Here is a 23,246-nt window from a genome sequence, read left to right as displayed (position 1 = left end):
AATTAAGTCATTTAGTTGGTTGTGAAAAGTTACCTTCCTGGTCTAAGGGGTCTAAGACATAAAAATCAATCACCAGGGATCACAGGGGTGGGACAGCAACCCCGGACTTCAACCTCTGTTTTTTCACTGAGAAAAGTTCAAAAGATGTGCTCTAAAGAGGGGTGGGGTCAAGCACACGGGTTTCCGCATGGCAGGCGCCCCCTACCCTAGAGCAGGGTGGGGACCCATCTTGTAGGTTTGCCCTGGGGCTCAGTCCCACACACTGGGTGCCACAGAGAGAAAGCCCCCATGTGAGACAGAGCTGGAGTCTCTAGAGACCAGCAGCCTCACACCCGACCCACAGGCCTGGACCCGAGCACACATCCTATGTGGGGAAGACGACCTCCGGGATTGGCAAGTGGGACAAGGACATGGTCTCAGACTGAGATGACCCCCACCCTTCACCTCACAGACTGAACATGCGTGCAGCTGCTCTGGAACCTTCCACTCTCCTGCAGCAACTCAGTAAACCACTTCACCTCGCAATGAAAACCAGCAGCTCACAGCTCTGAACCCGTCAACGCTCGGTATGCCCAGCGGAGGGACGCGTTTGGAGGTCAGGTCGGCACCCCTGACTGATTCTGGGAAAAGTCTGTGACTGTGGCTCCCCTGGGCCCTTAAGCTGATCAGGTGATGACTGGCCTCACGACGTGGCTCTTGTTTTATGGGCTGTCCACAGACCTGCCCCTAGAGGATCGCCACTTCAACACTTGTGAAGTGAAGGGGGCTGTTGACAATGACCCTGGGGTCACCTGACTCCCCAAGAGCAAGGGAGACTGGAGATCTAGAGGCAGCAGGGCCTCAGGAGGGGGCTGGGTGGGATTTCATTCAAGCGGTCACTTCTGTCAAAGGGCCAGTTCCATGGGGAGCCCACTCCCAGCACCTTGCTGGACTGGACCCGGGGGAGACAGATCCGAGGGAGCAGGGGACACAGTGCTGGGTGGGTCCAGGCTCCTGCAGCTGGACCACCTAGTGCCACAGGCTGGACAGAGCTGGGAGACAGGCAGGGATGAGGAAGAGGAAAAGACAAGGGCAGGGCATTCCGTGCAGAGGCACCAACACGGCAGGAGCCCCGCATGTCAGGTGGGAAGCACTCTTGGGAACATGCCCCTCCTGTCTGACAGGTCCTGAAACTGACGCACACTGCTGCTTTAGGATGAATGTCATCTGACCTGGCAGATTGAAAAGTCAACTTATAAAAAAGTCTGATCAAAGCTCACTTCAGCCAGGCCAGAGCCAGATCTGTTTAGTCCCAAAGGGTCGTGGAAGGTACAGGTGGACGGCCCCTCACTCAGCCTGGGCCCCCCAGTCCTGGACAGAGCACATGCCCTGGAGGGCCAGACGTCCATGTTCCCTGGCTGTGGGGACATGTCCCTGCCCATGTGCTCACATGGTCACAGTGCAAGGACACAGCTCTGGGGAAGCTGTCACCTCAGTCCACAGGGAGTATACCAACTACACATTGTGTATGGGGACCCTGTGAGGCCGGGGTTGGCTCCTACTGACGCGGGAGCAAGGCCACAGATGTGGCCGCCCGGGCACCGAGCACCAGACGGCACCCAGGGGAAACTGAGGGCAGCTGAAGGGCAGAGCGCCCCAGGAGCCACTCTTCCCAAGCAGCTCAGAGCACCCAAGAGAAGTGTGCACCTAGCAAAGGTGCCAAGGTGTTTGCTAGCCACCAGCCAAGAGGATGCACCTGTCCCCCGCTTCCCTTACAGCACCACCTTGGCCACTCTGGCCCGGGCTGTCTAGGGGGCGAAGTCGAGGAGGGTTCCTGTGGTCCCTGGGCCTGTAAGAGGCGCTGCTGATAGTCACACAGCAAGGGGGGTGCCCCCCAGTGGGGCTTCCAACCTAGGGGAGGGAAAGACTTAACGGGGTGGAAACGCTGTTCTGTTCGTCCTGTCTCACAGTGGGTACTGTTTGCAAAGGGAGGTCCTCAGGGAAACCACCTGGGGGCCCGGGTGGGAGTCAGCACATTTCGGAGCATCTGTGGAAGCCCTTCCTATGAACAGTGACAAGACTCACGACTCCGTAAGTGGGGGTAGAACCGGTGACACAAACTCACCCCAAAGCCACTCGAGGAGAGCAAAGAGACAGGAAGATGGAGACCAGTCGCTACAGATCGCGGTGGAGCCAGGGGCGGCGCGGGGGATGGATGCAATGTGGGGCGCCTCCAGCAGGCACTGGGGCGAAGGCACACCCAGGACAGGTGGCAGCACCAGAGACGCGCGCGGGCCACCGGGGCCAGGTGGGGGGCCCGGGGGCAGGCAGTGGGGCACGGCCCGGCTGGCCAATTGCCGGCGCACCGTTTGGAGCAAGTGGCACAGATGCGGTGGTTCGCACACACTGGTTAACCGGAAGCACCCGTCACGTGTAGCACCCGTCAGTGTTAAGAGCACCCAGAGCGCGCGGTGCATAGCAGAAGGTCTATGGGGGCCCGTACACTCCGAGTCACAGTTGGACCATGGGTAAAAGTAAACAGTGAGTTGAGAAAGCGCCTTCTGGAGCTGCAGGCAGGGCTGGGGTGGGCCACTGAGACCACCTCCCCAGCCCGGGTGGGGGTGCTGGGGGCTCACCGGGCAGCCCCAGGGCAGCGGTCTTTGAAATGCTCAGAGCTGCGTGGCAGCCACGGCCCTGGGTGGCCCGGGCAAGGGTACCGCTTTCTGTCCATGGAGGAGTGGGGCGGGGGGCCAGGCTCCCAGAGAGTGGGCCTCGCGGGCAGGGCCTGGCAACTTGGATCTGTGACAATCGGGTGCGGGGTCAGGAGTGACACGGAACACAAACCCAGGGTCAAGAAGCAGCATGTCACGTCTAAGGCACAGATGCCACCATCTCTACGCAGAAACGTCGCCTCGGCAACTCGGCACTCTGACCGTGTCTGCTGTGGCCTCCTCGGCCGCACCCCCTGGCCCACCCCGGACGCTGGACACTGGACTGAAGGTCTGGGTTGTCAGCAATCGACAGTGCGTCTGGACACGTGGGGCAGAATTTTAAAAACCTACAGGATTTTGCTTAGAACTCCAAAGTTCAACTAATGCCCTATTTTAGGGTGAAAACAATTATAAATCTGAAATGATGCACAGCATCCATGAGCAAGTTTCCTCTCATAGTAATTTTGAAGTAGTGTGATTAACTACAACAGATATTGAAGGATTACATTTCTAACGAGAAATAACAACAGGTTAGATATTCTCTTTCCTATCACAAGTGATAACCAGTGTTTGATAGTTTACATTTTCTTCCAAGAAATAGCAGTCTGTCAACGTTTGAAAATAAAGTGTTTGCTCTAACGATTATCTGTAAAACTTGAAATTAAAAAATTAAAAAAAAAAAAAAAATGACTCTGAATTTAGAGACTTTCAAGAAGAGACCTAGGTGTGTGCCAGGTCTCCTGACAAACAAATCATTAAAAACAGAGACCAGCTGAGGCCTTCAGAATAGACAATAGACTATATTTGAAACAAGATGGCACTCTTGATTTTTAGATGAATATATCAGAACTGCATAATTACGTCATAAATTTTTCTTTGACTTAACATGCTGACATGTCCAGCTATCCCACGTGGGTTTTTTTCTTTTTTTTTTTTTGGTGTTCAAGTTTAAGGAAGAAAAATCATGTTTCTTTTGTTTAACATATATGTTTTCCACCTTACTTAACTAGATCTTTAGAAATGACAATGAGAGCCTCCTGTGATGATGACATTTACCTCCTGGGAGGACAGACAGATGGGTCTTCAGAGCTGAGTGTTGCTAGACTTAGAAAACAGGTCAGGATGTGTGGGCACGGGCTCCTCCTGTAGGCCACAGGCCGCCTTCACCATTCCGCCAGTCCACGAGGCCCTTGGGGACGGACGCCAGGGCCTCAGTGAAGACAGACCACTTCAACACCCCCAACGGAGTTACCTTCTGCTAATCCATCTCCCTGGCTATTGGTCAGGGGTCAGGCAGATCCGAAGTATCCACTATGACTTTAATAAAAATCGTATCATCTTTAATATACGTCCCGTTTTCTAGAACAGTTTGGGCCACAAAGACTGGACAGCCGGATGCAATATTCATCTCTCCAGTGGGTTTCTTGAAGCTGCTGCTGTTGGGGTCGGGCTTGAAAGCGTCTCCCAGATGGCGCCGCGAGGATCCCTGGTCCATCAACATGAGCGTCACTTTCTGCTTGAATGGCCAGGGGAGCAAGGCGTCATACTCGCCACGCATAATGACAAAGAACAGCGATAAGTGCGTCCCCTTGCCCATCCCGTCCCCGTTCAGGTAGACCCTGGCACACATCTTATAGCCAAAGTAGCCGGTGTAGAAAGGCTGGCTGTAGAGAGACAGGGTCTTGCCCATGACGGCTTCCTGCTTCCGTCGCTTATAGTCGCGGATCTTCCAGATCAGCACTCCATTGTAGCTGGCGGTCTCCAGGACCTGGAAGCGCAGGTCCATGTCGGCTAATCGGATGTCATGGACACTCAGCATCTGGTCATGCCGGCTCAGCTGGGACTCTAACAGGCCTGCCAGGGTGAGGAGTGAGGGCGGGTTAGACTAGCCAGCACAGGGAGTGGAACTGCATGTCCCAGGGAATGATGAGACCAAACAGTAACATAAGGATAAATGAGGGACACCCCACCAAGTCCTCAACACGCATTGTCTGCAGCACGTCTCAGGTGCCTTCAGCCCCAATCTCACCCACAGCCACACACAAAGCCAGCCTGCAACTCCCACAGTCCTCTGCTCGCTTCACCCCAGGCCCATGGGTGGGAAGTTCTCCATCTTCCTCTCCCCATCAGTAAGCCCTTCCCTAGAGTAGAGGGCCCACAGAGCCTCCCATCTGGGAGGGCCTGTCAGGGAGGGGACGTTCTGTCTTCACAGGCACCTGTGTCGAGGCCCTGCCCCATGCTGTGTCCCATACCCTCAGCCCTCACCTGTGTTACGTGCTGCCTGTCCGGCGCTCTTGTCCACGCTCTCCAGCTCCGTCACTCTGTTCTGCAGGGACTCCACACTGCTCTTCATGCTGTCAGCCTCCTCCCAGTTCTGCCGGAAGGGGCGGATCTCTTTGTCCAGTTCCTTCAGTTTCTCTGCTTGGCTGTCTATGACTCGCTGCCGGGTTCAAAGTGGGCAAAGGAAACGCAGTGAGAACTCTGATCGGAGGGGGACCATGTGGCATCACCACCACCGAGGGAGAAGCATCACTCTCAGTCTGTACCGGGCTCAAGTGGCTCCGTCTGTCCCCTTCCATCTCCCTCAGTCACCCACCTCAGGCACTGGGATCCCTGCAGGCTCCAGCTCCTCTCAGCAGGCCTTAGCCTCTATCCCACAGTACAGGGGTCTACTGCCTGGGATCTCCAGTTTGGAAGGCCAGTCAGACCTGTGTACCCCTCTCTCCCTAGGAACATCCTCCATGGGTGACCTGGTCTAATATGCAGAGGCCTCACCAGAGAAGGAAGAGAAACAGCAGGTACTTCCTCCTGCAACTCTCAGGCCATCTGAGGGACACCTGCTCCACAAAGGGATGGCACAGGCTCCCAGGGGAAACCAGGGCTCCGGCCTCCTCAGCCCACTGCAGAAAGGCAGGGATGGCTACGATCTCCTAATGTGCAAGCATTTTCCCAGAAACACAAAGACCCACTAAAATCCACATTAGTGAGAGTCAGTGATGGAGTGAATCAAGCCCCCCCAGTGGCTGGCTGGGGGACAATGGGCACCCACCACCTAACGCACTTCCCCTTTTGGACTCTATTTTTAATAACACAAGGCACAGCCGCAGGTTTGGTGGCTTCTCTGAGGTACAGTGCAGCATTCTTCAGTCTGTTCCAAGCATCCCCAACGTGAGTTAGTGTTCAGAAAATAAGAGACTTCTCTGAGGAGTGTCGCTGGCTACAGCAACAGAATTTTATTTTGAAACAAGTAACTATGGCCAGAGGCAGCCTTAATGAGTTCACAAAGGCTATTTTCCAGGGACAATACTAGTGATAGATCCAAATGATAATGGGTCTTGAATGAACTCATGTTCCCACCAGTGACAGCGTTCAGGTATTCCACACAAATGCTATAAACTGAGCTGAAACGGACACTAATGTATGGAAGAGGCAAGTTCATGAAAATTAAGATCATAAGCAAGAGTCTGATTGATCGGCTTTGTAACTCACTGGACAGAGCGCTAAGCTCAGAGCTCCCAATGGCCTAGGACAGTTCACTCATCATTTAACCCTCAGACCTCTGAAATAAAAAAAGTCAGGCACAGAGCTGCACCTTCCCCAGCCTGGGGGCACACGGGACAGTGGGCAGGGCGACGTAGGGTCACATGCATTGAGCCACTGCTGCTCTGAGGTCCAGCTAGTCACACAGGCAGGACTGTGCCCCCCAGCCCAAGTCAGTCACATATATAACCACCCACATATACAAGTACACACACATGAGCACCCTCCTCCCCTGAAATAGGCTCCCACACCCACACACAGGACCCAATCAAGTGACTCAAAAGGTGTTTCCAGTCACAGCAAGGCAAACATGCTACTTTATAAAGAGACTCTGCTCTTGTATACAAGGCAGTCTCAAAGCAGCGTACAAAGGGAAAATCAAGCTTTCTCTGTAAAATGCAGCCATACAATTTCCTTCCTGAAGAGTGAGTTACACTACTGTCTTTCTATAAAACTAAGTTTTAAATAGATGTGTGAGATATTATTAGAAAAGAATTCAGAAGCTGAGTTGAAGGCACAGTGTGCTCATTATATAAACAAACCCCAAAGAAAAAATCTGCTTTCTGGAGCTCATTTATCAGTGCCTTGAGTTAAACACTTCAACTGGCTGCCCCTGGAAATCCACATGCAAATACGAGCAGTGTGTGTGTGAGGGGGGGAGTAGTGCAGGTGTTGCCCGGGACCCTCAGAGCCCAGGGCTGTGAGGAGACCCCCGAATGGCCCTCAGGGTTGAGGACTGTGAGGAGAGGGTGCTGCCTGCCTCCTGTTTCAGGGCCACACTGTGTAGCTTTCAGCCCTGCAGACCCACTGACTACAGGAATGACCACATCTATCCAGTTCTTACTGATAAAGGAATGCTGCTGTGTTAGGTGCCATCGAGTAGGTACCAACTCATAGTGACTTATGCACGACACACCAAAACACGGCCCAGTCCTGCGCCAACCTCACACTCGTTGCTATGCTTGAGCACACTGCTGCTACCACTGTGCCAATGCATCTCCTGGGGGAGGGGGCCTTCCTTTTTTGTTGTTGAGCTCCACTTTACCAAGCATGATACCCTTCTTCAGGGACTGGTCTCTCCTGCTAATATAGCTAAGTATGAGAGATAAAGTCTGACCATTCTAACTTCTAAGGAGCATTCTAGCTGTATTTCTTTCAACACAGATTTGTTTGTTCTTCTGGCAGTCCCTGGTACTTTTAATATTTTCCTCCAACACTCAAACGCATCAATTCTTCCACGGTCTTCCTTATTCACTGTCCAATTTCCACATGCATATGACGTTATTGAAAATACCATAGCTTCGGTCAGGAGCACCTTGGTCCTCAAACTGACATCTTTGCTCTTGAACCTCTTAAAGAGGTCTTATGCAGCAGATACGACTAATGTATCGTTTGATTTCTTGACTGCTGCTTCCATGAATGTTGATGGCTGATCTGAGCAAAATGAAGTCCTTGACAACTTCAATCTTTTATCCATTTTTCTTGATGTTATTCATTGGTCCAGTGGTGAGGATTTTCATTTTCTTTACATTGAGGTGCAATCCACACAGAAGGCTGTGGTCTTTGATCTTCATAAGTACTTTATGTCCTCTTCACTTTCAGTAAGCAAGATTGTATCATCTGCATACAATTAGAGTCTTCCTCTAATCCTGATGCCACGTTCTTCTTCATATAATCCAGTTTTTCAGATCATTTGTTCAACATACAGATTGAATAAGCTAGCTAGCTACCTGGCTAACTGTTGGAAGAGATCCATATTTGTGTCTATTCCGAAGAGAAGTGATGGGAATAGGAGAATTCAGTTAATACCTAGACTGTCTTCTTAATGAAGAAATAAAGGATCTCTAAAATGGGAAATAATAAACAGCCCTTTTCCTGGGCCACCAATAAAAATAACACTCTTAAAAAATTTTGCTCCCTTGACACCTCCTCTGCCCGTACCATCTGCCCTATCTCTGTCCACCAGGCGTTCTGTACTCTGTACATACTCCTAGCAGCCTCAGGAGCTCAGGGTCTGCTGGGAGCCAGACAAGGGGGTGAGGTGACCACAAAAGAGTGACCTACACCATCACCGAGGTTGTGGAGCCCAGTGGAAGGTGGAGTCAAGGTAGGCATCCTGGAGGCAGTGGCATTTACACTGAACCCTGGCCTCTGAAGGAAGATAGGGAAGAGGACCCTTAAGGGCAGGGACGTCCATCAGGGCCTGGAGTCTTGTGAGGGGAAAAAGGTGGATTTGGCTGTGGAGCGCATGGGCAGGCTCATGAAGCTTTCTGGGCATGGTAACGTGTGTAAGTTCAGTCCTTCTGAGGGGCATGTGAGGGTTCTGAGGCGGGGGGGCAATAGTTAGAAGGGCAAGTCTGAGTTGGGCACTGTCTAACGAGGGGGAAGACACCCAGAAGGGCCTCTCATCCATCAGAGCATGTTCACAGCCAAGTCCAGCACGTGAGGTTCTCAGTCACTGCTCTCTGCGCAGCTGACAGTCAAGATCGTTGTATCCCAGTCACGTGCTGCCAACTCCACAGCAAGACCAAATAGGATGTTAACACTCACCTATCACAGAGCCCACGGTGGGGGCCGTCCATGCAAACCCTCTCCTTAAACAGAGAACCAACCTAAAATGTTCCAACATCTTCAGCCGCTGTTTCTGCACTTGGGGGAGACCTGGGCTTGGCTTCAGTCTGACTGGAGTCTTCCTCTTTAAAACAGAATCTACATTCCTCCATGCTACTCCTTCCATGAAGGTAGCATGCCCAACCTTTCACCAGTCCAGGGACACTGACACCCGGTGTCACCATCCAGTCCTCACACCAAGAGGCTCAAGGCACTCACTTTCCCCCTTTCTTTCTGACTTACGCTTCACTGGTTTATTCCAACACAAAAGTTTTAAAATATAAACAACGTATAACAGAATCTGTAACATTTCAGATTTAAATGGGGGAAATGAAGTAAGAAAAATTTCTGAGGGTTCAGACAAATACACCTAGGACATCAGTAGGTAGCATCTAAGTGTTTTTGCCATAAATGAAGCCACCCATCCCTCTCATTCAATCCTCTTCCTGCTGTTCACAGGAAACTTTCTAGAATAACATGAACTTCCTTGGCATTTCCACCATGTCTCTGAGTCCCAAACCAGACGCAGCCACTAGACTTTGGAACAGCTCCAGACACTACAGGTGAGGGGGTCACTCCGGCTGGACACAGATTTCTGGGGCAGGAGCTTGACCTGTCACTCTGGATAGTCTTAACCAACATGCAGGTGGGCACTCTGCAAAATGTCAGGGGCTTCTGGGAAAGGCTTGCTGAGTTACATGTGACATTTTAGTGTTGGGCTTGATTCAATACTGTTGACTTGTACCTTCTCTAACACCACTTTTTTTTTTTTTAACCTTTTATTGTGAATTGAGTGATAGTTTACAAGGGAAATATTGGTTTTGCACTCATCCTATCATATTTTGTTTCATTGCAATGATTACAATCCCCTCCATGCATTATCATTTATCAGTATTTGCTTCTATTCTCTCTGTTTTTTAGGGTTTGTTTTCCTGATGTACACAAAAACACTCAGGAATATATAATTATTTAAACAGGCCAAGGGCACATTCTGCAAGCCTGCCTCCTGGCTGCCAGCACTCAGCCTTTCTCTTTCTATGAGTCTAGAGTCCTCAGCTGCTTCCTCTCTCCATGTCCTCATCTCTGCCTCCATCTCTGGTGTCGATGCTTCTCTGGATAGGGTCTCACATTCCACTCATGTTCTTCTCCCTTGATGGTCCTAGGATCCTCTGTTCCTGGACTGTAAGATTAACTACTTCCCCCTTTATGTTACAAAACTTCCACCTTTACAGTTGTGACAATCATAATTAGTCATGGTAACAATTACTCACTATTGAATCAAAAGAATCCTATCCCCATCTCCTTTCACCAGAGCCATCTAAACAAGATCAGTGGGGTTTTCTTTCCCCTGCACACTCTGAAACTACACTCCCTCTTGAAAACTTGTAAGCCAGCCACTTCATGCCTTTATAGCCCCCCCTTTTAGGTAGCTAATATCTAAGTTGCCCATCCCTATCAACCCTGTATACAGAGGGGATAAGATTGATTTTTGATGTGAAGACTCCTTCCCTCTCAGTTGGTATTTTGATCTACTGCATCCCTAAGTATAGGTCAAGTTCATTAAATTGTAGCAATTTACACTTGTTTCATTTATCAAATTTCTTTTTCTTCCTCTATTCGGGTTCTGATCATCAAGCAATTGAAGCTAGGTCAAATGGGTACTATATGCAAGTTTGGGTGTTTTTGTGCATCTCCCCTCACTTCATATCAGGCTGGACACTTCACTCTTGGTTCCTGCCCTCTGTGGCTATCTCCTTATCCATGGGCTCAGGATTCCTCGGATCTCACCACACTTCAGACCAACCAGCCCTTCCTCTTCTCTTTCTCATCTCCAGGTCAATGGGGGGGTCTATGGAACATGGTTAAACTGAGCCCCCGTCTTCATTGCTGCTTTTCCCCCTCTTTCACTCACCAGTACACGAATGTGGTCATCAGCAAGCTTACATGCCTGCTCCTGTGTTCCCTTTGAGTTTCAGTCTTGGAGGGGGGTTTATCCTGAAGGGACTTGATTGCTTGCCTTTGATGGCTCCCAGGCAAACAGCTTGCTTGTCCATTTTTGTTTTTGATTTTGTTTTTTCCTGCTGGTCTTTCTTTCAGGAAGTATCTTCTGTTCCTCTAGATGCTCTGGGTTGGTCTGCATGTCCTTTCAAGTGGGAATGTTCCACCTCATAAGGTTCTGGATGGGGCTCAGGACTACAACCTAATATTTTGTTTTTCCATCTTTTTGGGTAACCACAAAATGTGATACAAACAAAATTAATGTGGATCTGTAGGAAAAGCAAGGGACTGCTAATCATAAGGTTGGTGGTTCAAACCCACCAGCTGCTCCCCAGAAACCCTATGCAGACAGGGTTGCTATGAGTCGGAACCGACTTGACGGCACTTAGCAACAATGACAATGCAATTCAAGGCACTGTGACCACACACTCTGTTGCTAGAATGGAGTACAGGGGGCTAAGACATCATGACGGCATGATGAATTATAAAGTCCTAGAATGGCGCACAGGGGGCTTAGACACCATGATGGCATGATGCATTATAAAGTCCTAGAATGGAGTACAGGGAACTAAGACACCATGACAGCATGATGAATTATAAAGTCCCTTGTAGACAATGCAGGAAACACCTCTGTGACGCACATGGGAAATACTGTAACAAACAGACTCTACACACATGCTAATACTACCGCAGCTAGAGGAAGCCACACCAGCGCGACTGCATGGATTTCTGCACTGCTAACAGAACTGAGGGCAATGTCTTCATTAGCTATTTTTCCAGTCCACTTTTCTTAAGAGTGCAAGGTAATACATTCGTGTTTTTAGAGATGCCTACGATTGCTGTGGTGCTGTGAGCTATTGCGCCAGACTGCAAAGCCGTTTGAACTGCAAGGTCGGTGGTTCAAGCTCACCAGCTGCTCCTCAGAAACCCTATTCAGGGTCGCTATGGGTCAGAACCGACTCGATGGCATTTAAGAACAACAACAATAAGTGCTATGATGACAAAGAAGGTTATTACCATATTTTTATGCAAATAACACGTGCATTATACTTCTTTTTCGGTCCAAAGCCCTACTCCACCCCAGGTATTTTCCCAAGCATGCTATGCTAGTTTTTTACAGCAACACAGAACAATAACAAATACAACAACAATCCATAGTGTGGTTCTGAAAATACCTTGGGGGAGTGTGGGGTTGGCACACAAACCAAAGCGTATACAGCACGCATGGTATTTTCAGAACGGTACGTGTGTCACTTAAAAAGCTCACAACCAAATTGTCTGGCTTCACGTCACTTTAGGAGTGATGCCGGTCATAATCACTCAAGAACAAGATGAAATCCTAAATTAAAAAAAGTGATGACCCATTCCCAGCTCCTAAGAGACAGGCAGCCACATTCCCAGCATGAGGGCTTCATGATGGCTTCTCTGACAAGTCTACAGCTCAGGGGTGACGCTGCAGGAGAAGCATTGGACCGCTACCCCCATGGTCAGCAATTCAAAACCCACCAGGTGCTCCTTGGAAATCCTATGCAGAGTTGCGGTGAGTCGGAACAGACTCCATGACACTTAACAACAACAACACTTTTAAAACACAGCCTTTAAGATTTACCTCACTATAGTGGGTTGTAGGCCCAGATGGGTTGGTGGCAGAGATTTGGGGGTGGGGTGCTAACCCTGGCCCACCACTAGTTGGGTGCTCACTAACAAATTTCCCTTCTCCACGGCAAAGCAAGAGAAACAAAAGTTCAGACACTTCATGCTTGAGAGGAATCAGCGCTGTAGTTGAACCCCCAAGAGAGTCCTGAAGGAGAAACCAGAAGACCCGTTCTACCATGAGACCCAGCAACAGTCTTGAGCATCTTACCTGTAAGTGCAGTATTTTGGATTCATTATTTCGAAGCATTTCCTTTTGCCTCTCAATTTCGATTTCAAAGCTACATATCTGGTTGTGCAAACTTTGTATGCTCTTGTTTTTCTCTACGCTTTCATTCTGCAGCAAGGAAACCTGAAAAAGAATTCTTTAATTAATTGAAGAAAAGTGGTTTCAATATTAATTAACCACAATTAGAATGGCAGGGATGAAATGGGAACAATGAAGGTTTTCACTAGTGCACGGGAAGGAGTCCCTGGGAACTCACTCCCCCACTCCTCAGAGGCTCTCCCCGCAGTCAAGGGGAGGATGAACAGGATGTTTCTTCCAGCTTCTGTTGAAAACAAACACATCTTTCACCAAAGCCGCTTTCAGTTAAGTGGATTAAGAAGCATTCCTACATCTCAAGCCATAGTATATGTGTGTGTGTGTACACCTGAAAAATAAATTTCAAAAACCACACCTGCCCACCCACAACCTTATGAGGTGAGACATTCCCACTAGAAAGGACAAGCACACTGGAACAGCTACAGTGACAGAAGATACATCTTCATGATGAACCTGACCTATACTCAGAGCGGTAGTTACTCTAAATACCAACAGAGAGGGAAAGAGTCTTCAAATCAAGTTTCAATGCTATCTGCTCTGTGCACAGGGTAGATAGGGACGGGCAACTTAGACATTGGCTATCTAAAATGAGGGGGCAATAAAGGCACGAAGTGACTGGCTTACAAGGTTTCAAGAGGGAGCTTAGTTTAAAAGGGTGGGGAGAAAGAAAGAGTCCCCACTGAATAGTTATCATCTTGTCTAGATGAGTCTGGTGAAAGGAGATGGGGATAAGATTCTTAAGATTCAATAGTGAATAACTGTTATCATGACTAATTGTGACTGTCACAATTGTAAAGGTAGAAGTTTTGTGAAAAAAGGGGAGTAGTTAATCTTACAGTCCAGAAACAGAGGACCCTAGGACCATCAAGAGAGGAAGGCACAAGCAGAACGTGGGACCTTAACCAGAGAAGCAGCAGCGCCAGAGATAGGGGCATGGACGGGGAGCGGCTGAGGATTCTAGATTCATGGACTAAGAAAAGAAGGACTAAGAGCTGGTGGCCAGGAGCAGACTTGCAGAATGTGCCCTTTGGAGATGTAAATTATTATATATACCTTAGTGGGTTTTTTTGTTTGTGTGTTTATTAAAAAGCTAAAGTGGATAGAGAGAAATACTGTTAACTGATGGTACATGGAGGGGATTATAATCAATGTAATGAGACTAGGTATATGATTTGTTGAATGTAAAACTGATGATTTGCCCTGTAAACTTTCATTAAATCCATAATAAAAACCTTAAAAAAACAAAACAAACAAACAAAACCCCCCACACCTGCCCTGTTCTTGTTAGGTACTGTCAAATTGGTTACGACGCATGGCAAGCCCTATGCCCACCAGAACACACCATGGCTGGTCCTGCGCCACTCTCACAGTTGTTATATCTGAGCCCAGTGTTGCAGCCATGCTGTCAATCATCTCGTTGGGGGTTTTCTTCTTTTTTTCCGACCCTCTACCAAGCATGACATCCTTCCCCAGGGCATGATCACCCCAGGTAACAAATCTAAAGTACAGGAGATGAAGTCTCATCGTCCTCACTTCAGATGAGTAGTCTGGTGGTCCTTCTTCCAAGATGTTTCTTCTTCTGGCTGTCTATGGTACTTTCAGTATTCTCTGCCAACACTGTGATTCAAACGCATAGATTTCTGTACCGTCTTCTTTATTCACAGGCCAACTTTCACAAGCATATAAGGTGATTAAAAATACCATGGCTTGGGTCAGGTACACCTTAGTCCTTCCAACTAACATCTTTGCTTTTTTAACACTTCAAAGAGTTCTTTTGCAGTAGATTTGCCCAATGCAGTGCGTCATTTGATTTCTTGACTTCGGTTTCTCATAAGTGTCGATTTGGGATCCAAGGAAACTTTGAAAACTTCCATCTTTTCTCCATTTATCATGATGTGATTTAGTTGGTCCAATTATGAGGATTTTTGTTTTCTTTACATTGAGGTATATTTCATGCTGGAAGCTGTAGTCTTTGATCTTCATCAGTATTTCAAGTCCTCTCTGCTTCCAGCAAGTAAGGGTGTGTCATCTCCATATTGCAGGCAATTAATGAGCGCCTTCCTCCAATCCCGATGCCATGTTCTTCATATAATCCAGCTTCTTGGGTTATATGTTCAGCATACAGATTGAGTAAGTATGGTGAAAAGATACAACCCTGTTGTACTCCTTTCCTGATTTTCAACCATTCAGTATTTTTCTTTTTCTGTTCAAATGATTGCCTTTTGGTTTATGTACTGGTTCCACATGAGCACAATTCAGTGTTCTGGAATTCCCATTATTCACAATGTTATCTATAGGTTACTAGGATCCACAGAGTCAATAAAGCACAAGTAAACATCTTTCTAGTATTCTCTGCTTTCAGCCAAGATCTATTTGATGTTAGCAATGATATCCTTTGTTCCATGTCTTACGAATCTGGTTTGAATGTCTAGCAATTCCTTGTTGATGAACTGTTGCAACAATTTTTAAACTATCTTCAGTACAATTTTACTTGAAAACAATACTAATAATATTGTTTAATGATTAAGTCAGGTAGCTGTCTTTCAAGTTTTGGGGCACAGATGAGTGAGCACCTCCAGTACTTTATCAGTTTGTTGGAAGATTTCAATATGTATTCTATCAATTACTGTTGGTGGTGTTAAGTGCCGTCGAGTCGCTTCTGACTCATAGCAACCCTGTGTAGAGTTTCCAAGGAGTGATTGGTGAGTCTGAACCTCCGACCCTGTGGTTAAAACCAACCTTGTGGTCCAGTGCCTTTTCCCACAGTGCCAATTCGTGGAGGCTTATTTTTAGCCAATGTCTTCAGTGCAGCTGGGACTTCTTCAATACCACCGGCTCTTGATCACATGTTATCTCTCGAAGTGACTGAGCATCGACCAATTCTTTTTGGTAGAGTGACTCTGTGTATTCCTTCCATCTTCTTGTGATGTTTCCTGTTGCATTAAATATTTTACCCATAGACTCTTTCAATACTGCAATCCAAGACTTGAATTTTTTCTTCAGTTCTTCCAGCTTGAGAAATGCTGAGCACAGAAAACCATCTGGTTTTCTAACTCCAGGTCTGTGCACAGTTCATTACAATACTTGACTCCTTTTGATAGGCCTTAGAAATTTTCTGTTCGGCTCTTTGATTTCCTCATTTCTTCTAGTTGCTTTAGCTTCCCTATGCTGTTTCAGGGTCTCTTCTGACATATATTTTGGTCTTTTCTTTCTTTTGAATGATCTTTTTTTTTTTTGAGTGACCTTTTACTTTCTTTTTGTACAGTGTTCTTATTATCATTTCACACCTTTTCTGGTCTTTAGCCATTAGTGTCTAATGCATGAAGTGTATTCTTGAGATGGTCTCTAAATTCAGGTGGGATATACTGAATGTCATATTTTGACTCTTGTAAATTTTCTGCAGCTTCAGCCTAAACTTGCATAGGAACAATCGATGGTCTGGTCCACAGTTGGCCCCTAGTCTTGTTTTGGTGGAAGATATTGAGCATCTTTGTTGTCTCTTCCCACAGGTATTTTGTGAGGTTCGCACGTATATTCACATTTTCTGTTGTTGAAAAAAAGGTATTTGCAATGAATAAGCCACTGATCTTGTACAATTCTATCATGCATTTTCTAGTATTGTTTATCACCAAGGCCATTGTTGTTGTTGTTGTTGTTGTCAGGTGCCATCGAGTCGGAACCGACTCATAGCGACTCCATGCACAGCAGAATGAAACAATGTTCGATCCTGGGCCAACCTCACCACCGCTGCCACCCCCGAGTCCATCATTTCCTAATATTCTTCCCTCTTTGTTTCCAACTTCTCATCCCAGTCACCAGTAATTATCACTGCATTTTGATGGCGTGTTTGAGTAATTTCAGACTGAAGACTTTGGTAGAATTCTTCAATTTCATTATCACTGGCTTTAGTGGTTGGTGCATACACTTGAGTAACAGTGGTACTAACTTGTCTTCCTTGGATGTTATCCTATCAAAGACAGCATTGTTCTTTGACATAGATCCTGAAATGATCTTTCTGATGATGAATGTGATGCCATTCCTCTTTAATTCGTCGTTCCCAGCAATAGACAAATGATGGGCAACCCTGCCCTAATCACCACCCATGTACCCTGATAGTCTCTATTTTATTCTACTTCACTTTTTTTAAAAAACACTGGTTGTAATACAGTAAGTTATTTCATAACCCTTCAATGGGCGGCCCACTGCTCTCGAAACGCAAGGTGAGAAAAAACCTACCACTGTCGTAATCCCTCCTCAGGTACCCAAGACAACAAGCTTCCCACAGCATTTGCCTGTGATACCCACCCCCCAGGATCCACGTGCAATGCCCTTGACACACACAACACGGCATTCATCTGTAACACCCACCCCAGGCGCTCACCGGTAAGGCCTATGCTGGTCCAAAGGGAGGACCCGCTGAGTGCACACTTGCCAGCCCACCTCTGACCTTTTCAAAGTCAGAGAACAATCTGTTCCTACTGAACACAGGTCTGAGGAGACCTGGGTGAGGCGAGGTGGAGGGCAGCTCTCTCAAGGCGCCCCTTCCTCACGGGGTTCCTATGAAGGGCATTCGGACATTCCCGAACAAAGCCCTCACATCTGTGTGCTGCCACCTCCTGTGTCACCACTTGCCTGTGGCTCTCCTGGGTCCACTGTGACCTGACCACTGACCTCAGGCCCCAGGGTGCCTCAGGAGAAAAGAGCTGTGAGAAAGAGTACTTCCTGATGTTTTCCGTCTAAAGAACCAGCTGGCCCTTTTCAAACACGACACAATTCACTGAAGTAAGAAGCACTCCTGATGCACAGGTGTGATTCCAGGACATATGTGTTTATGAAGGAATATGGAACCTGCAAGGTCTCATGGGCAAAACATGACTCCATTTCTTAGGACTTTACTTAGCCCCAATTGAGTTTCCTACCTAAAGCATGATGTCTCCAATGTCCATCAACAATGGGTCAGTTTGTACTGTCCACAGGGGTATCTGTGGCACCACAGCATTTTGGTTTTTTCCAAAGTTACAATTCATTCATTCATTCCCATCTGTCAAAGATGGACAGAATTCCTAGACTCAAGTTTCACATTCATAAAAGATACTTTGTATGCTAACCCTTCTAATGAAAATCTTAGAGCTGCACAAACAGCGGCCATTTTTCTACAGCAAATCAAGCCTTTGAGAATGAAAAGAACACCTCACAAGGATGAACACATGCCGTGCCATACGGAACTCTCTGCTCATCTCGGGGGACGATTTTAACCAGAGCACAGCTCCCGGGTGCCCAGAGCTGGCTCCCACTCATCTGGGAGGCACTCACAGACTTCTCCTCTGGCACGTGAATCTCAGGAACCAGGACTCTGGTTCTCCCCGAGACCCTCCTCACCAAGGACACTCTCTCGCTGGACCCTTCACGTGTGGGTACCCTATGTTTTCCTTGGGTTACGCTTTCCTGAAACACAGGGTCGGTGTTTTCCATCAAGAGTCTACAATAATGCTTCTTTTGGTTTAATCATGAATGTTATGTCTATCTGAGCCCATTCATACATTCTACTATCACAGATGAACAATAAGGAAGTCCAGCCTAATTCTTTTTTTTCCTTCAACTTTTTATTGTGAATTGGGTGAAGGTTTACAGAGCAGATCATCAGCTTTATGTTCAACAAATCATATACTTTGCTTCATTACATGGTTGCAATCCCCTCGTGTACCAACAGTTAACAGTATTTACCTCTGTTTACTTTAACTATTAAGGAGCTCTGGTAGCGTAGTGGTTACAAATCGGGCTGCAAACCACAAGGTCAACAGTTCGAAACTACCAGCTGTTCCACAGGAGAAAGATGAGGCTTTCTGCTCCTGTAAAGAATTACAGCCTCTGAAACCCTATACAGGGTCTCTATGAGTCGGAACCGACTCTACAGCACTTAACAACAACTTTAACTATTGCATTCCTCCCTGTGTCTCCTGCTACCTTCATCTTTCATCTTCTGACCTCCTTCTTGTTGTATACTGCTTGCCCTGTAACCTGTGTTAACATGTGTCTTCCCCCTAACCCATGACTAATTTTCCCTCCCCACACCCCCACTGTTAGAATTATAGATCATTTCTTTCATCAAGAACACATTTTCTTTTTACATTGGTCTCATACAGTATTTGTCCTTTTGTGATGGACTAATTTCACTCAGCATAATGTCCTCCAGGTTCAACCATGTTGTGAGGTGTTTGACAGATTCATCATTATCCTTCAACATTTTGTAGTATTCCATTGTGTGTTTATTTAACCATTCTTCTGTTAATGGGTGTTTATGCTGCCTCCATGTTTTTGCTGTGTTCTCTTGTAGACAGCAAATTGAAGGATCCTGTTTTCTTATCCATTCTACTCTAAGTCTCTTGATTGGCACATTTAAACCATTTATATTCAGCATAATTAGCAATAAGTATGAATTGATTGCTGTCATTTTTTCTGTGTGTGTGTGTGTGTGTGTGTGTGTGTGTGTGTGGTGCTACTGGATTCTTTGTTCCACATGATTTTCTATGCTGGGTTCATTTTGTTTGTGTGTTTTCTTTTTCACTCTCATTTCTATTGTGTTTGTTGTTAGGTACCATTGAGTTGGTACCGATTCATAATGACCTTATGCACAGCAGAATGAAACACTGTCCGATCCTGGGCCAGCCTCACTGTTGTTGCCACGCTTGGCCCATTGATGCTGCCACTTTGCCAATCCACCTTGATGGGGGTCTTCCTCCTTTTCTCTGACCCTCCACCTTACCAAATATGATATCCTTCTCCAGAGACTGGTCCCTCCTGACAATATGTCTGAAGTATGAGAGATGAAGTTTGGCCATCCTGGCCTCCAAGGAGCACTTCTGGCTGCACTTCTTCGAACAAAGATCTGTTGATTCTTTTGGCAGCCCATGGCACTTTCAATACTCTCGTTGATTCTTTTGGCAGCCCATGGCACTTTCAATACTCTCCTCCAACACCGTAACTCAAAAGCATCAATTCTTCTACAGTCTTCCTTATTCACTGTCCAGCTTTTGCATGCATATGAGGTTATTGAAAATACCATGGCTTGGGTCAGGCGCACCTTAGTCCTCCAGCTAACATTTTTGCTCTTCAATACTTTAAAAAGGTCTTGTGCAGCAGATTTGCCTAATGTAATACGTCGTTTGATTTCTTGACTGCTGCTTCCATGAGTGTTGATAGTTGTTGTTGTTAAGTGCTGTCAAGTCAATTCCGACCCATAGCGACCCTGTATAGGGTTTCCAAGAGGCAGATGGTGAACTTGAACCACTGACCTTGCAGTGTTGGTATGTGTTCACTAAATCTGAGTTTTCTCCTTTTTTTATTTTGATGTTGTTGTTGTTAAGTGCTGTCAAGTTGGTTCTGACTCATACTGACCCTGTATAGGCGTTCTGAGGAGGAACTGGTCATTTGAACTGCTGACTTTGTGGTTCACTGTCTAGTTCTGATCCTACAGTGCCACACCAGGAGTGCAGATGTGTTCTTTTTCACTGAGGTTACCTTGTAATTTATTAACTTTTTCCCTGCTTAAAACAATTCATTTTATCTTGAAGTCTACTTGACTCCCTTGTCATTTGGAAGTTCTGTACCTCCACTACTGCCTCTTTGTGCTCTGTAGTTGACGTCATTACACAGTGATATCTCTGGTTTCCTATTTTCAGGCTTGTCTTACTTTAAATACTTCTACACCTGGATTGAGTTCTGGGTCATGTTGTCATGTATGATAATCTCAGGTTGTTGTCTGCTGGTATTGAGTCTCAGTCCAAAGAACACTCTTTAGCATTTTTTGTAAAATTGGCCTGGTCATTACAAATTCCTTTAATTTCTGTTTATCAAGAAATGTCCTAATTTCGCTGTTGCATTTGAGGAACAGCTTTACTGGTTCTTAGTTTGCAATTTTTCCCTTCTGGAGTTTTGTATATGTCCTCCTATTGCTTTCTTGCCTGCGTGGTTTCTGTGGAGAAATCAGAGCTTAGTTTTTTAGTGGCTCTTCTTTGTAGATAGCTTTTGCTTTTTCCCTAGCTGCTCTTTGGATTCTTTCCTTAGCTTTGATTTTGGAAAGTATGACTGATAAGTCTTGGTGGGATCTACCCTGTTTGGGGTTCGTTGTGCATCTTGTATACTTACCTTCTAGTCTTTCACAATGTTGGCGAAGTTTTCTTCCAACAATTCTTCGACAATTTTTTTTCTTTTTATCGTCTCTTCATGTTCTGGAATTCCAACCACCCATAAATTGTTTCTCTTCATGGTGTCCCACATAACTCTGAGGCTTACGTTGGATTTTTTTCATTCTTTTTTCCTGATTCTTCTTCTAGCATACTAGTATTGAGAAATTTATCTTTAAGCTCACTAATTCAGGCTTCCACTGCTTTGAATTGACTCGTTTGCCCTTTCAATGTATTATTCATTTCTGAAATCTTAGTATTAATTTTCTGGATTTCTAATTGCAGGCTTTATATTGTTTTAAAATGTGCATTTATTTTCTCCATTTGTCCTTGTAGCATTTTCCTGCATTCTTCTAAAGGTTTTAACTTTTATTGTATTCTCCTTGCTTTTCTAGATCTTTCTGTCTATTGAAGGTACCAAAATAGCATTCCTTTGAATTCTTTTTCAGTTAGTTCTTTACCTTTTTTCCTCAGAAATGTTTTCTGCTTCTGCAATTTGTTCAATTTTTTGAGTTATTCTCTCGTTTCTTCAATTGAGAATTGTCTGTTGTCTCTGAGGCATTGTGGGATTGTGTATTTGTAAAAACAAACAGTGCAGTTGTTGGACCCAGAGGGGAGAAATCTCTGGGGTCAATTCCAGGAGCTCATGAGGTGGTTGTGGATGGGACAGGTGGTTGTGGAAGGGCCTAGATGGAGTTCCTATTGGCATCAGCGTTACTTGTATCAGGGCCCTCAGTCAGGAAGTAGTTTTCGTGGAAGCCCTTGATGGAGCTGGTTTTAGTGTCTACTAGGACCACAGGGTGCAGGTTGGTGGTTCAAGCTCACCAGCTCCTCCTTGGAAACCCTACACAGGGTCTCTATGGGTCGGAACCGACTCAACAGCACTTCACAACAACAACAACAGGACCACAGGAAATCTGGGGGCACCATAACTGGTTAGATGCTGGTCTGGTTGCTGTGTAGGCTTTGCATGTCTGGAGTTCAGCCCACCTGAATGCAGACAGCAAAGCGAAGCAGCCTGCTCCTCAACTCAAGCTGGAGTGGCTCCCAACTACATGGCTCCCAACTTCCAGAGTGCAGGGTCTACACTGCGGGTGGATAAGGGTGGGAGCTGGCCACACCTCTGGTCACCAGGGGAGCATGGGGAAAAAGAAGAAATTGTAAATTTCCTGTCATCCTCTCTGCTGCCAAAGCTGCTCACAAGATGGTTGTGCCACATTTGACTAGCCATTCACCAGTCACTTCCCAGCAAGCACTCCATCCACCTCTCGAACCTTTCTTCTGAAGTTCAGGGTGCCAGAATTTTCATCTGTGTCTGTTTTGTTTTGTTGCTTATATCTTTGTTACAGAGAGTCCATGTATGCGTCTGTCTAGCCTGCCATTTTGTGAGAAGTCTCCAGTCTAACAATTCTATGAAATCTCCACCTCAGGACATGTAAGCACCACCATACTGGCCTAGTCCTCTAATGGGCCCACTGAGGGGACAGATGCTCTCATGAAGATAAACTAGAACACTCCGAGCCAAACTGAGGACCATATGCCGACAGACAAGACCAGAGAGAGACGAATCCTTCAGCAGTACCCCAGAGCTCCAACATTCCCAACATCTTGAAGTCACTGCATTCCACTATTCCCCTGCCTGCGCTCTGCGCACTTCCACAAGGACCTGGCTGGAGAGAGTTTACATCCATGTGGTATTCACGGAGAGAGAAGCTGGTCTGGGCATATGTAAGGCAGACTACCCTTGTACAGCGGTAAATCCTGGGGTTTCCAATGAGGCCACGCATTCATTCACATTGAGTGGGAAAAAGACCACAGAACAGGAAGTAAGGAGATGACCTACACCCATCAGATAGATGGGAAGAAATGCCCATGGGGCCTTGGCCCTGGAGAGTGATTGGGACAGCTCTTCCCACAAGTGGATCAGCATGCCATACTTCCAATGGGAGGCAGTTTTCTTTTAAATGAGAAACACAGCACCTGTGAGGTCCAAAATGCCAGGATCTCTGCCTGTGGGTTAAAAAGGCAAAACCAGGAAGTTCTTCAGAAAAGAGGGCAGGGAGAAGAGCTGACAGGTACAATGCGTGAACTCACAGCTAACCAAGAGACTCATACTCTTAGAAAACCTCAGCAATTCATCTAACATAAGGTTTCTTTTCCTGTCAAAAAAAATCCTTTTGCTCCACTCGTATAAGTATATAAAACATACCAATTTTTAAATTCTTTCTCAAGCTTAAGCAATTATAT

The 23,246-nt window shown here is 46.5% G+C and overlaps 1 protein-coding gene across 3 annotated transcripts in view; it reads right to left on the bottom strand.

Annotated features, from left to right (window-relative positions):
- Positions 1 to 3,464: 3,464 nt before the first annotated feature.
- The window catches only part of TRAF3 (TNF receptor-associated factor 3), a 37,318-nt gene continuing 17,536 nt past the window's right edge, over positions 3,465 to 23,246 (bottom strand). The window contains exons 8-10 of one of the 3 annotated variants that reach the window (XM_006839537.1): positions 12,703 to 12,843; positions 4,956 to 5,130; positions 3,465 to 4,544 (exon numbers count right to left, since the gene is read on the bottom strand). In XM_006839537.1, the coding sequence (XP_006839600.1) occupies positions 3,973 to 4,544; positions 4,956 to 5,130; positions 12,703 to 12,843 (888 nt within the window). In that variant the 3' untranslated portion in view covers positions 3,465 to 3,972. The remainder of the gene's footprint in view (positions 4,545 to 4,955; positions 5,131 to 12,702; positions 12,844 to 23,246) is intronic. The other 2 variants (XM_006839538.1, XM_006839539.1) reach the window with 2 other exon arrangements.

This window comes from Chrysochloris asiatica, unplaced genomic scaffold (genome assembly GCF_000296735.1).
Source record: "Chrysochloris asiatica unplaced genomic scaffold, ChrAsi1.0 scaffold00025, whole genome shotgun sequence".
Classification (NCBI taxonomy): domain Eukaryota; kingdom Metazoa; phylum Chordata; class Mammalia; order Afrosoricida; family Chrysochloridae; genus Chrysochloris; species Chrysochloris asiatica.
Note: the sequence above shows the minus strand (reverse complement) of the source record. Positions and strands in the feature narration are given on the sequence as shown.